The following is a 15,274-nucleotide window of genomic DNA, read 5'->3' as shown; positions in this document are numbered from 1 at the left end:
ATAAAAAAAGAAGAAAAAACCCTGTCAATTAGACTGAAGGAAGACAGACACGATGGTGCTCTCTTGGTGAAACTGTAAATTGATCCATCTATTGTGGAAAGTAATTTGTAACTATGTCCACAAAGTCACTCAATTGAAACTTTGATTTAGCAGTACCACTACTAGGCTTATACACCAAAGAAATCAAAGAAAGAAGAAAAATGTTTCATTTCTACAAAAATATTTATAGCACCTTTTTTTTAACAGCAAAGAATTGTAAACAAAAAAGATGTCCATCGATTAAGGGATGGCCAAGTTATGATATATGAGTGTAATGGACTATTACTCCTCAATAAGAAGTAACAAAAGAAATAGTTTCAGTGATATCTGAGACAACTTGTGTGAAGTGAGCTGAACCAGGAAAACAATTTATATAGTAACAGTAACATAGTAGAGAAAAACAATTTTGTAGGTCTCAAGAACTCTGATCAATGCAATGACCAATCATAATTCCAGAGGATGGATGGTGAAGCAGGCTTACACACCTTCTGGTGGGAAGGTAATGGATTCAAGGTGCAGAATGAAGCATATCATACATTTTTTGCACATAGCAAATGTGTGTTTATTTTCCTTAGGATAGGGCTATGGACATTGGCATAGGAAACTCCCAGGTGAGGGAATTTCCTCTGTGCGACAGGTTGTTACCTTCTCTATGAATTATAGTCTTAGAAAGTTGCCTGGAACATTGAGAAGTTAAATGATTTGCCCCAGGTCACACAGCCAGGAGAAAACAGGGATGCTATGAACCTAGATCTTCTTGACCTCAAGACTAGTCCTCAGTCTGCTATGCCAAAGCTGCCACTCATTGTTTTGCTTCACTGTACTTACTTGTTATAGGTATGGTGGGTTTTTTTTTTCCAAAATAAAGATTTACAGCTTCTCAAAATTTTATTTTTATGTTTTACTTTATAGAGAGAAATGTTCATTTTGTGAGTTTATTACACTCATAGTAAGAAATATCAGTTACACAGGTACAAGGCCAGGGAAATGCAAACTTAACATAAAATAACATGGAGGTGTTTGGGGGGGGTATTAGTCAAATAAAAACTCAGGGTGAACTAATAGTATGAACTCATTACTGAAAAAGTTAATGTGATTTTGGGCTGCATTCAAAGACATTCAGAAAGAATGAAAAGATGACAGTCACATTGTCCTCTGCTCAGATCACATCTGGAGAACTGGGTTTAGGATTGGGTTCCACCAGTTTAAGACAGATATTAGCACACTGGTGGATGTCCACAGAACAGTGATCAGAATAGTGTAAGATATGGAAACAGTATAATTGTAGTACCAGTTTAAAGAACTGAGGATGTTTAGCCTGGAGAAGAAAACACAGGAGGTCCAAGATAGCTGCCTTCAAGTATCTGAAGAGACGTAAAAGAAAGATTAGACATTCCATGAACAAGGGGAAGTAATAGGAAAAACAATTTTCAGCACAAATCTCACTTTCTACAGGAAGCCTTTCCTAATTGCCTTAACTCTAGTGCCTTCTCTCTCTTGATTATTTCGAGTTTATCCTGAATATAGTTTGCTTATACATAATTGTTTGCATGTTGTTTCCCCCATTATTAGACTGTGAGCTTCTTGAAAGTAAAGACTTTTCTTTTACCCTTCTTTATATCACCTGGCACATAGTAGGTGCTGAATAATAGTTGACACAATACAAGAAAGACCTTTTAAAAAACCCAAGAAATTATTTATTTTTTAACATTCATGTTTTAAAAAAATTTGAGTCTGAAATTCTTTCCTTGCCACATGCCCCTCCCCTACCCATTGAGAAGGCAGGAAATGTGACATCAATTATACATGCAAAATCGTGTAAAACACATTTCCTTATTAGCCATGTTTGTGGAAAAAAAAGGACAAAAAATAGAGTGAAAAAAATATGCTTCATTTTGCACTTAGATTTCATCAATTCTCCCTGTGGCTGTAGGATAGCACTTTTCATCATAAATCCTTCAGAACTGTCTTAGATAATTGTCTTGATCAGATCAGAGTAGCTAAGTCTTTCACAGCTGATCATCCTTAACAAAATTGCTGTAACTATGTACAATGTTCTCCTGGTTCTGCTCACTTTCACTTTGTATCAGTTCATATAAATTTTCCCAGGCTTTTCTGAAATCGTCCTGTTTGTCATTTCTTATAGCACAAAAGTATTCCATCATAATCATATACCACAAGAAAGACCTTTTAATAACAACTTCATAAAAATAAATTCAATTGGATGATGATTTAAGTTGCCCAATGGCAGATTGGAGGTCACTGTAGGAGAATGAGATTTGCAGGGGCAGGGTGACTTGCCCCCTGGGAGTTGAATAGTGGGTTAGAAGACCTCTCAGGTTCTTCCACCTGTGAGATTCTGAAATGATGCCTGCTTTCCCCAAAGATGCTCTTTTGGTCCTTAGAGGTCCCCAGCACTAGGGGGCGCTGCAGAGAGGGGACTGTGAAGTCCTCAGCACTAGGGGGCTCTGTGCAGGGTCCTCTAGCACTAGGGATTCTGATTACCAGGGGGCTCTGTAGAGAGGGAGTGTGCAGGAAGCTTCTGGGGTCCCCAGTGCTAAGAAGAGCCTTGGGAAAGGGACACTGGGGGCAGTCGAGCGAGTTATGGTTACTGGGACTTCTGGGAGCCCTCCCCACCCTCCCTATGGTCTCCCCTGTCCTAAGGGGGCAGGGCTATCAATGGGGCTGCTCAGGGTTGGGGGTCTGCATCTTACAGCCCCCCTAGGGCTTCTGCTGTCCTTCTTGCTGCTGCTGCTGCTATTCACGCCATACAGTGAACCTGGTGAGGGTCCCCCCCTTCCATATTCAGAGGGGTCTGCTGGGATCTAGGGGGAGGGAAAAGGAATGCACATTTATTAAGCCCCTATTACGTGCTAAGAGCTTTACAAATATTGTCTTATTTGAGACCGTGAGGGTTTAGGGGAGATGAGGTACGTTATTGGGGACAGGTGTCATGGGGCAAAATAGAGCTGGATTTGGGAGAGATGGGAGGGGGGTGAACCTGGGGTGAGGTCGGGGGGGGGCATTATCCTCAGGGTGGCCGGAACAGATGGGAAACTCAGCTGGATGGAAGAAGAGAAAGGGGGGAGGAAGGGAGATTGATTAGGAAGACAGGGACACAGACCTACAGTCCAAGAAAATGCAGGATATTCATTGCTGCTATTCATTCGTTGGGCCAAGTTACTTTTTCTCCCCTCTCCCACCCATTTGATATCTATGGGATACAGTGACCCACTTTCTGTCCATCAGTTATTTTCAGGGACTTGAGCCTTGTGTGGGGCCTTGGGAGGAGAAACAGTTGTGAGATACTTGAGCCTCAATGAATCCATGGGTTGGCTTATGGAGAGCCGGGAAGTAGAAGAAAGCAGAGATATGCTCCCTTCCCCAATATTCCTGTTCATGGAGCCACAGACTTAAGGAGGGAAAAAGGCTCCCATTGTCAGAGATCCCATGGAAACACTGTCATTACTGGTGGTTGTATAAAGGACCCTGGATTTGGAGGCAGAAATCCAAGGGCCAAATCACATCACTTTGTTTACCAGCTATGGGATCTCAGGCAAGCCTTCCTTCTCTGGAAAAGGAGGGGATTGGATTAGATGAATTCTAAGGATCGTCTCCAAGGCTCTATGAACTCCTGTCATCCCATTTAATGGGAGAAGTAGTGTACCACTTTAATCTCTCTCTCTCTCTCTCTCTCTCTCTCTCTCTCTCTCTCTCTCTCTTCTCTTATGTTCTGTTTCTCTCTCTTCTCTATGTCTCTGCCTGTCTTTCTGTCTTTGTGTCTTTCTCCTTCCCTCCTGCTTTCCATGCCTATCTGTCTTCTTCCCCTCAGGTATATCTTGTGGCCAATACCATCCATTTAGGAAAGTCATTTGTGGACATGCTGCCCCACCAGCAAGGTGGCCCTGGCAGATGAGCCTGCAAGTTTATCACAAGCATATGTGTGGAGGATCCCTCATTGATACCGAATGGGTGTTGACAGCTGCACACTGCGTCTTGTGGTGAGTTTACCCCTTGCCATACCATACACATGTGGGAGGAAAACTACCTCAGATACTGATCACCATGAATTCCCCCCAAAGCCAGAGAGATGAAAATACTCTTCGTTCCTCCAGGGAAATTGTACCTAAATTGGGACAACACCTCTCCTCTTCTTGCCCCTATCAATCAATCAGTCAAAAAGCATTTATTAAGTATATCAGTCCCTGTGCAAAACATTTGCTGAGTGCATTCAATATTTAGGGCCACTGTACAAAATCCTCTGTTTAACATTCGAAGCCCTCTGCAGCCTGGCCCTCTCTTACCTTTCCAGTCTTCTTATACCTTACTCTCTGAAATACATGCTTCTCTCCAGTGATACTGGCCTCCTGGCAGTTTCACAAACAAGACCCTCCAACTCTTGGCTCCTGTACCCTATGCCTGGAATGCTCTTCCTTCTCTTCTCTGACTAATGACTTCCTTGGCTTTAAGTCTCAACTAAAAGCCCACCTTCTACATGAAGCCTTCCTCAACCCCTCTTAATCCTGATGTCTCCCCTCTATTAATTATTTCCTATTTAGCCACTATATAGCTTGCTTTGTATATATTTGTTTGCAAGTTATCTTCCCATTAGATTGTAAGTGCCTTGAGGGCAGGGACTGTTTTTTGCTTCTTTTTGTCTTGAGTGCTTAGCAAGGTGCTAGCCACATAACAGGCATTTAACAAATGTTTCTTAATCGGTTGATTGTACTAGGTACCTTGGGGAATCCCTGTTCTCAGAGCTTAAAGTCTTGTTGAGGACTCAGAACACACACAAAAGGTTACATGTAAAGCCACGAATCTCTATTTCATACAGCCTGCTTTTAAAAACAGTGTATAATAAATGTAAAGAATGAATGAAAAAGCATTCCACAAGCATTAGCTATGGCGCTAAGCACTATACTAGGTGCTAGAGACAGAAATACAAAACAAAGCTGCTCCTGCTGACAGAGAATTTACATTCTTCCACAGAGAGACCCCCCCCCCCACTTAACAGAGTGGTGACAAGGAGGAGGCAGTCTAGTCTGGAAAGTTATAGACTTTGCCTAGAGCAATGGCAGCAGCCAATCAGGGGAAGGGACCCCAGAGTGGAAGTTCCAGATGGGAAAGTATTAAAGCCTTTTGAGCATGGTTTCTCGTTTAGCTGGTTAGGCTGTTGAAAAGATGACCTAGTGTACTCTGAAGTACCACATCACACTTATCAGATTGGCTAACATGACAAAACAAGATAATGATAAATGTTGGAGATGTGGGAAAATTGGAACACTAATGCATTGTTGGTGGAACTGATCCAACCATTCTGGAGAGCAATTTGGAACTATGCCTAAAGGCATACCCTTTGACCAGCAATACCACTTCCAGGTCTGTATCCCAAGGAGATTTATAAAAATGGGAAAAGGACCCACATTACAAAAATATTTATAGCAGCTCTGTTTGTGCCGGCAAAGAATTAGAAATTGAGGGGATGCTCATCAATTGAGGAATGGCTGAACAAGCTGTGGTATATGAATGTGATGGAGTACTGTTGTGCTGTAAGAAATAATGAGCAGGCAGACTACAGAAAAACCTGGAAACACTTACATGAACTGATGCAGAGGGAAATGAGCAGAACCAAGAGAACGTTGTTCACAGTAACAGTCACGTTGTGCCATGACTGACGTTGATAAACTTGGCTCTTCACAGCAATGCAAGAATCTAAGAGTTCAAATCTGGTTTCAGACACTTGACACTTACTAGCTGTGTGACCCTGGGCAAGTCACTTCACCCCATTGCCTTGCCAAAAAAAAAAAAAGAATCTAAGACAACTCCAAAAGACTGACGATGGAAATTGCTATCCACATCCAGAGAAAGAACTGTGCAGTCTGAATGCAGATGGAAGCATTCTATTGGCTCTCCTTTTTTTTTGTGGTTTTGCTTTATTGCTTCATACTCATGGTTTCTCCCATTAGTTCTAATTGTTCTTTACATCATGACCAATGGGAAAATATGCTTAATATGAATGTATAAGTAAAACCTATATCAGATTGCATGCTGTCTTGGGTGGTGAGAGGAGTGGGAGGGGGAGAAAAATTAAAACTCAAAATCTTGTGGAAGTGAATGTTGAGAACTAAAAATAAATAAATTATCAAAATAAAATAAAATAAAAGATAAGACAGTGTAGATATGACGATGCGTGTGGCAGAAGAATAGCACAGATAGGAATTCAGAGGAGAGACTACTTGTGGACTGGAGGGGTCAGAGAAGGCTTTTTGGAGATTTTGGGTTTCACAGGGCTTAAGAGGAGGAAACAGAAAGAAGAAAGGGTATCACTGGACCCAGAGGTAGGTGGGTTGGGGAGAAAGGGATAGGGTAGTGTGACCAAAGGCCCAAATGAAAGGGAAGAGAATGCCATGTATCTGAAACAAGCAAGAGATGAGTAAGGTTGGAGCTGAGGGTTGGTGTGTGTGAGTCAAAGGAAGCTACGGCCGGACTGGAGGAGGCCTGAAATCCCAGGGAGAAGAGTTTGGATACCATGTCTATATTCATATGAAATTACCCAAGAACATGGATGTTGCTGGAGGTGCATGTTTTATGATTTTTTTTTCTTTCTCACAGGGATTACAATTACACTGTGAAGCTTGGAGATACATCCTATTATACTTCTGAGAACAGTACCGTCGCCACTGTCAAGGACATCCTTATCCATCCCTCTTACTCAGAATTCATTTTCGTCAAGAATGACCTTGCCCTTGTACACTTGGAATCTCCTGTGACACTCACCCAGAAGATTCAACCTATCTGCCTACCTTCCAGCAAATTCCACTTGAAGAACAGGACCCGCTGCTGGATGGCAGGATGGGGCCAGACTAAAGAGAAGAAGGGTGAGACAGGGGAATGTGGTTGTTGACCTTCCCCATAGAGAGCCAAGAGCTGCCCTTTTCTGCTAAGTCTACAAGATTGAGCTTGGAGGCAGTGGGAGCTCTGACCTCCGGCTGGTGAACTTTCCTCTCCCTGATGATAAGAGCCTTCCTGGAGGTCAGGGGTGAGGGGTGGGAGAGGGAGGGAGGAGATAGGGAATGGCTAGAGCTGAGGGTCTCTGAATGGTTAGTTTGGTGCCCATAGGCAGACATGTGCCTGTATAGCTCACTAGTGCAGGAATTCTAAACTTTTATGTGTCATGGGGCCCTTTGGGCAGTCCGGTAAAACCCATGGAATCCTTAGCATGACAGTTTTAAATGCATCAGGTTGAATACATTGTAATACAGAGGAAGACAACTATATTGAGGTGCAGCTTTCAAAATACAGTTATCCCTTCCACATCTCAACTTTCCCTGTCGGGATTTAGATAGATCATGGGTCTGCATAAGAAATTAAATAGGAATTTTGGGGGAGTTGACATGCAAAGGCCAGCAGACAACACACAGCCTGTGACCAAATACTTAACCTAAACTTTACAATAAGGCATTGTAAACAGCCCATTAAAGAAAAAAAAGATTCAGACTTCTTCTCTGGTACAAAGGGAGGGCCAAAAAATTTTATGTGGATTTTTCAAATCTGGGAGGTATGAGGTGGGGAAAGCGGCATGCCCCTAATCCCCGCCATGTGGAAGGAATAACTGTATTAAAAACTCAAGTTCCCAGACCCCCGTTTAAGAATCCCTAGTGAAGTATTTTGAGGATCAGATTAGATCAAGGAAAATTAGGAGAAATTTGCTCACATTGTGAGTGGTTCCTTAATGGAACAAGCTGCCTTCAGTGAACCTCTTATTACTGAAAGAGTTCAAGCCTAGTATAGATGACCATCATCATGAATAATGTAAAAGGGATTCCTGATCTAGATGGAGATAGGACTAAGTGACCTCCGAGGTCCATTACCACTTTGAGATTCTAATCTCAAGGACCCAGGGTAGTTCTGACCTTGTATATAGCAGATGAGGAGCAGACAGTCAGAACTATAGGAACTCAGAGGAGAGAAAACTCACTATGGGCTAGAGGGGGCAGGGAAGGCTTCTTGAAGGTCCTGAAAAGAAGAAAGCCGTGAATCAATGCAAGAGATTATAATTATTATTCTAAGTAGTGAGTCCCTGACCTGTGCCCACAGCTACCCCTTCTGTAGCCCTTTCTCCCCTTCATGTGCATGGCTTTCATACCTCTTTCCCTTCTAGACATTGTGAGTGGACTCTGTAGCCAAGGGACCAAGGCTTGGCATTCTGAACCATTGTTGGGTGGAGTCTTTGCCTTTGTAGTGAGTTCTGGCTTTTGCTGATGTGCTGAAGCAGAAGCAGGGTGTGAGTGGTTCCCAGGGTTGCGGAGAACTCAGGAGAAGAGTTCACCCTTTGTCTGTATTATAGCCTATTAACCTCCAGCATCCCTGCCCACAGAAGATTCACATCCTCTTGTGCTCCTGGAAATTGATCTATACATTATTGAAAGAACGTACTGCAACAAAATGTTGAGAAAGTCCTTGTTGATCTCAGCATTTGTATCCATTGTTGACAAAAAGATGCTCTGTGCCTATCATCCAGAAGGAAAAGATGCCTGTCAGGTTAGTTCCTCCCATCCTCCTTCACCCTCCCCACCTGTTACCATGGGTTCTGAATATTAGCAACAAATATCAGGACTGTCTGGGATAATAGCCTTTCTGGAGCTTTGCTGACACACTGGTTCTTAACATTGGATCCATGAATTTCTTTTTGTTAATATGTTGATAAATGGATGTCAATGTAACTGCTTTCCTTCATAATCCAATATGTTTTGTTTTATGCTTTCAAAAACATTGTTCTGGGGGGTGGAGCCAAGATGGCAGAGTGAAGGCAGTGACTTGCTTGAGCTCTCCCCCAAACCCCTCCAAATACCTGTAAAAAATGACTCTAAATGAATTCTAAAGCAGCAGAACCCATAAAAAGACAGAGTGAAACAAATTTCCAGCCCAAGACAACCTGGATGGTTGATCAGAAAGGTACATTGTGCCAGGTGGTGAGAGGAGCACAGTTTGGCATGGGCACACAGGCTGCAGCAAACCTGGAGCAGGCCTCAGAGGACTGAATCACAGGCAGCTGTGGCAGTTTCCAGACTTCTCAACCCACGAATGCCAAAGATAACTTAGAAGGTCAGTGGGAAAAGTATGCTTCTGCAGTGAGAGAGAGAAGCTAGGTCCCAGCCCCAATCCCTGAGCTTGGTCCCAGGGTGGTGGCGGGTCCTGAGTTCCGGCCCACAGACTGAGGTGAGAATCAGGTGGCTGACCAGAGGGAGACTGCAGGAATCTCTTGCTTTGCCTGTGCATGGATCTGGGTCACAGTTCTGAGTGGCGGTCCTGGGGAGAGGAGGAGTGCTGGTGTGGTAGAAATCGTGGTAGTGGTGCAGAGAAAATGCTCCTCATAGTTCCAAGGCAGAAAAGAGTGCCTGTGGTCACTCACAGACCAGAGCACAGGCCAGGAAAGGAGTAAACACCTCGCCCCTTATCATACCACCTTGGAAGAACTGAAAATTTACAGGTCCCTACAGGTATCTCTGAAAACAGCTGTACAAACCCCCGAAGCTTGGGACAGTACATTCTCCACATTGGAAGCAGACTCTTACCTTAACAAAAAGTTTAAAACTCAAGTAATTGGTTGGGATCATGAGCAAGCCTCACAAAAAGAGTCAGACCATAGAATTTTTTTTTTTTTGGTAACAAAGAAGATCAAAATATACAAGAAGAAGAAGACAAAAAAGTCAAAGCTTCTACATACAAAGCCTCCAAGAAAAATATGAATCAGTTCCAGGCCTTGGAAGAGCTCAAAAAGGATTTTGAGAAGCAAGTAAGACAAGTAGAGGAAAAACTGGTAAGAGAAATGAGAGTGATGCAAGAAAATCATGAAAAACAAGTCAACAGCTTGCTAAAGGAGACCCCCCAAAATACTGAAGAAAATAACATTTTAAAAAATAGTCTAACCCAAATGGCAAAAGAGGTCCAAAAAGCCAATGAGGAGAAGAATGCCTTAAAAAGCAGAATGGACCAAATAGAAAAGGAAGTCCAAAAGCTTACTGAAGAAAATATTTCATTAAAAATTAGAATAGAGCAATTAGAAGCTAGTGACTTTATGAGAAATCAATACATTATAAAACAAATCCAAAAGAATGAAAAATTAGAAAATGATGTGAAATATCTCATTGGAAAAATAGCTGACCTGGAAAATAGATCCAGGGGAGATAAATTAAAAATTATTGGACTATCTGAAAGCCATGATCAAAAGAAGAGCCTAGACATCATCTTTAAGAAATTATCAAGGAAAACTGCCCTGATATTTTAGAACCAGAGGGCAAAATAGAAATTGAAAGAATCCACCAATCTCCTCCTGAAAGAGATCCCCCAAGGAAAACTCCTAGGAATATTGTAGGCAAATTCCAGAGTTCCCAGGTCAAGGAGAAAATATTACAAGCAGCCAGAAAGAAACAATTCAAGTACTATGGAAACACAATCAGGATAACACAAGATTTAGCAGCTTCTACATTAAAGGACTGCAGGGCATGGAATATAATATTCCGAGGGCAAAGTAGATAGGATTACAACCAAGAATCTCCTACCCAGCAAAACTGAGTATAATCCTTCAGGGGAAAAAATGGTCATTCAGTGAAATAGAGGACTTTCTTTCTTTCTTTCTTTCTTTCTTTCTTTCTTTCTTTCTTTCTTTCTTTCTTTCTTTCTTTCTTTCTTTTTTTTCCATAGACAGTTCAAATTTAATTTTTTTTACATACCCATTAAACATATTTTCACATTAGTGAAGTTGTAAGTAAAAATTAAAACCAATAGGAGGAACCATCAGAAAGATGAAACAAAACTCAACAGAAGGTAAAAATAAGTGATAACGATTGGACTTCTATAGTTCTTTCTTTGGATGTGGACAGCATTTTCTATCCTGAGGCCTCTGGAGATGTCTTAGATCCTCGTAATGCTGAGAAGGGTTCAGTTTAACATTCTTAGTCATTGCATAACGTGGCTGCTATTGTGTGCAAAGTCCTCTTGGTTCTGCTCACTTCACTCAGCATCAGACCATAGAAGTCTTTCCAGGTTTTTCTGAAGTCAGCATGTTCATCATTTCTTATAGCACAATAGTATTCCATTACATTCATATACCACAACTTGCTCAGCCATTCCCCAATTGATGGGCATCCTCTCAATTTCCAATTCTTTGCCACCACAAAAAGAGCTGCTATGAATATTTTTGTACATGTGGGTCCTTTTTCCATTTGTTTGATCTCTTTGGGATATAGCCCTAGAAGTGCTATTGCTGGGTCAGAGGGTATGCACATTTTTGTAGCCCCTTGGGCATAGTTCCAAATTGTTCTCCAAAATGGTTGTATCATTTTGCAACTCCATCAACAATGTATTAGCATTCCAATTTTCCCACATCATCTCCAACATTTATCATTTTCCTGTTTTGTCATGCTGGCCAATCTGATAGGTGTGATGTGGTACCTCAGAGTTGTTTTGGAAATAGAGGACTTTCAAGCATTCTTGATGAAAAGACCAGAGCTGAATAGAAAATTTAATTTTCAAATACAAGACTCAAGTGGAATATGAAGAGGTAAACAGGAAAGAGAAATCATAAGAGACTTATTAAGGTTGAACTGTTTACATTCCTGCATGGAAAGATGATATTTATAACTCATGATACCTTTGTCAGTATTAGGGTAGTTGGAGGGAAAAAACTATATGTATGTATATAGATAGATATTTAGATAGATAGATAGATAGATAGCCAGCCAGCCAGATAGATAGATAGATAGATAGATAGATAGATAGATAGATAGATGGCACAGGGCGAGTTGAAGATGAAGTGGTCATATCTGGAGAATAAAATTAAGGGGTGAGAGAGGATTATACTACATACTCAATTGGGTATGTAGATCTGTCTCACCCTATAGGAAAATAGGGGGGAAGGGGACAAGAGAGCAGAGGGATGATGGAGGGAAGGGCAGATTGGGAAAGGGGGTAATCAGAAGCAAACACTTAGGAGGAGGGACAGGGTCAAAAGAAAGAATAGAATAAATGGGGGGGTGGGATAGGATTAAGTGAAATAGAGTTTTTCACAACATGACTACTATGGAAGTGTTTTGCATAATTGCACATATATAATCTATATTGAGTTGCTTGCCTTTTCAGTGAGGGTGGGTGGGGAGGGAGAAACGGAGAAAATTTGGAACCCAAAGTTTTAAAAAGACATGTTTAAAAAAAATGTTTTCACATGCCACTGGGAAATAAGAAATACAGGAAATCTATCCTGCCCTACAGGAAAATTGAAGGGGAAGCGGATAAAGGAAGGTGGGGGGGGGAGATAGAAGGGAGGGCAGACTAGGGGAAGGGGTATTCAGAATGCATGCCATCTTGGGGTGGGGGAAGGGGTGAGATGAGATGAAAATTTGGAACTCAAAATCTTGTGGAAGTAAATGTTGAAAACTAAAAATAAATATTTTTTAAAAAAGAAAAAAAAGGTAAAACTTGCAACTGCCAAAAAAAAAATTATTCTGAAAAAGGGTCCACTAGGCTTTACCAGTCTGCCAAAGGGGTCCATGACACAAAAGAGGTTAAGAGCTGGGTTGAAGATGAAGGATCAGGCACAGAGAAGTGTCACTGCTACATGGTCTTTGATAAGTTAGGTCTAAACAGTGGACAAGGAAAGGAGAGAGCTGAAAAACCTCAAGGTCAGAATCTGTGGAGGAGAGGAAACCAAACACAAATGGGGTCCAAAGAGGTAAGATTCTGAAAAACATAGACAGAGCCAGCCAGAGGAAGCAAGATCACAGAGGTAAGAGTTGGGGTGGGGAGCTTAAGAAGCTAGAATTACACTAATTCCACTAAAGTGGAATTGGGTTGTTGTGAGACAAACTGTCTCCCCCTCCCCCCCCAAAGCCTTCTTTGGAACTGAGGGCCATGGTACAGGACCCTTAAACTTTATTCCTAGCTCTGCTGCTAAGAAGGTGTATGACATCAGGCAAATCATTTCCTCCTTTGGGGCCTCAGTTACATTATCTGTAAAATGAAAGGGTTGCACCAGATGGTCTCTGTGGTTCCTTTCACAGTTAATATTCTAAATCTGAGCAAATGTGTAGGCCATAATGGAAATAGGCTCTTTCCCTTTTGGGTCTCCCTCCCTAAGTTTATGACTCTTTACTTCCTGGAATAATCTGGCAAAAAGAATCATTGTGCTAGAAAGATTTGGGATTTCATCAGATTATCCTGTTGAGTGCCTGTGGTATGAGTCCCTGTAGAACAGCCTGCCCAGGTCCAGAAATCAGCTGCTGGTATCAAGCCTCTGGCAGGCGTGAACCTGTGGCCAGACAGAGAATAGGATGGTGAAGAAAGACTGGAGGAAGATGAGACAGGGAGCCATGATGGGGTTGGGATGGTCTCAGGGGCTATGGCAAAAGTCATGGAGCAATCTTTTTTTTTTATGCAGGAGTTAGGCAAATTGATATGTGGTGAGAGAAGTGGTTTCTCATTCCCATCTCCTACAGAACCATTTCTGTGGCTATTCTTCTACCCTTCCTGAGGTGTCTAGGGATCAATAAAATCTCATCACTTATTCATACTCCATTCTCAAGATTCTAGTTTCTACTCTAAATTCCTCTCTCTTTCTCCAGGGGGATTCCGGGGGACCCCTTGCCTGTGAAGTTGGACAGGACACCTAGGTGCAGGTGGGGATAGTGAGCTGGGGAATTGGCTGTGGAAAACCCGATATTCCTGGAATTTATACCAAAGTCAGTTCATTCTCCACATGGATCGTCAGGACCATAAACCAAGAAGGCTCTTTATTTTTGGCCTCTTCCTGCCTCACATTTGTCTCGATGCTGCTCCCCTTGTGTGTCCTGATAACCCCATGACCCGGTTTCTTCATGTCTCTGCTCAGCCCCCCTTCTATTATCTGCTTTCAGAATTTCCTCAACTCTTACGGCTCCCTCCAAAGACTTCTCATCCTTCCTTACATTCAAAACCTCTGACCCGGCTGGGTTGCAAGAGGATGAGCCAGTTACAGTATGGAAAGCACCTGGCAAACCTTAAAGCCAGCTATAAACTTGAGTTGCTGTTGTTGGTTGTGGTCATTGTTTTTATTTACTTATTTATTCATTCATTCATTCATTCATTCATTCATTCATTCACTTATTCATTCATTCATTCATTCATTCATTCATTCATTCATTCATTCATTTATTCATTTGTTCATTCATTCATTTATTTATTTATTTGTTCATTCATTCATTCATTTATTCATCCATTTATTTATTCATTCATTTATTTATTTATTTATTCATTCATTCATTCATCATTTATTTATTCATTTATTTATTTTATTTATTTATTTATTTATTTATTTATTTATTTATTTATTTGTTATTTGTCGAGCAGGCGCCATGATCTGAAATGTGGTCTTTGGCCATAGATGATGGATGTAACACAAACCAAGGCAGGCTGTTGGAAAGACAGAGAGAACTTTCCTGTTCCTGAGGTCCTCCGTTTTCCTCTCAGTTCTCCCCTCCCAAAGAAGCCATCAGATGTATGGCTCTCCATGTCTCCCTCCTTCTAGGAATCATTCTTCCCTCCCCTAGTCCCTGTCTGCTCTCAGGCCAGAGACCTAAGGCCTTTCACTTCCCCTTTGCTGGATGGATAGCACATAATTCCCTTTGATCCACCCTTGTCTTTGATCATTAATGCTTCATATTAATAAAACTTCAGAAAAGTATGTAGCTGACTGAGAGAAAAAGTATTATCTCTGGGTATAAAGGTGTTGGAACTGGTGATGAACTTGTCTGGTGCCATCTAGATCGCCATCTCTCATTGAACCAGGCCTTGGTGGTGTTGGTGGCCTGTCTGATTGCCCCCATTGCCTGGAGAACATTGCTGCCCTTGTAAGCAAAAGACCAGAAGCCTCCTTTATTGATAAGTGGAGGGATTATTTGAACTCATTTAAGAGATAATTTTGATCACAGCCATAAACTGAAGCTATAGGTATACAACAAGTATCACAGATCATCAGTACCATCTCTTCAATGTTTTAAATATGCCAGGCTCTATATACAGCAATAGAGAAACAAGGATGAAAAATAACATAAGAGCTGCCCTCTTAAATAACATAAAGAGCTTACGGTTCAATGGGCAAGTTGTTCAAACTTTCTGTGCCTCAGTTTCCTCCTTTGTAAAGTAAAAGGGTTGGACTAGATGGCTTCTAAGGGTCCCTTCCAGCTCTGGATATCTGAAGCCA

The 15,274-nt window shown here is 41.7% G+C and overlaps 1 protein-coding gene across 1 annotated transcript; it reads left to right on the top strand.

Moving 5' to 3' along the window:
* The first annotated feature begins 623 nt into the window (after nucleotides 1-623).
* PRSS42 (serine protease 42) lies at nucleotides 624-14,061 on the top strand. Its single transcript, XM_020999253.1, is given in 6 exon segments — nucleotides 624-650; nucleotides 2,560-2,821; nucleotides 3,872-4,040; nucleotides 6,652-6,917; nucleotides 8,417-8,580; nucleotides 13,659-14,061. Coding segments are annotated over 6 exon segments (1,128 nt in total). The 3' UTR covers nucleotides 13,899-14,061.
* Nucleotides 14,062-15,274: the final 1,213 nt, after the last annotated feature.

The sequence above is a fragment of the Phascolarctos cinereus genome, unplaced genomic scaffold (assembly GCF_003287225.1).
Source record: "Phascolarctos cinereus isolate Bilbo 61053 unplaced genomic scaffold, phaCin_HiC Scaffold_4;HRSCAF=312, whole genome shotgun sequence".
NCBI lineage: Eukaryota > Metazoa > Chordata > Mammalia > Diprotodontia > Phascolarctidae > Phascolarctos > Phascolarctos cinereus.
Note: the sequence above shows the minus strand (reverse complement) of the source record. Positions and strands in the feature narration are given on the sequence as shown.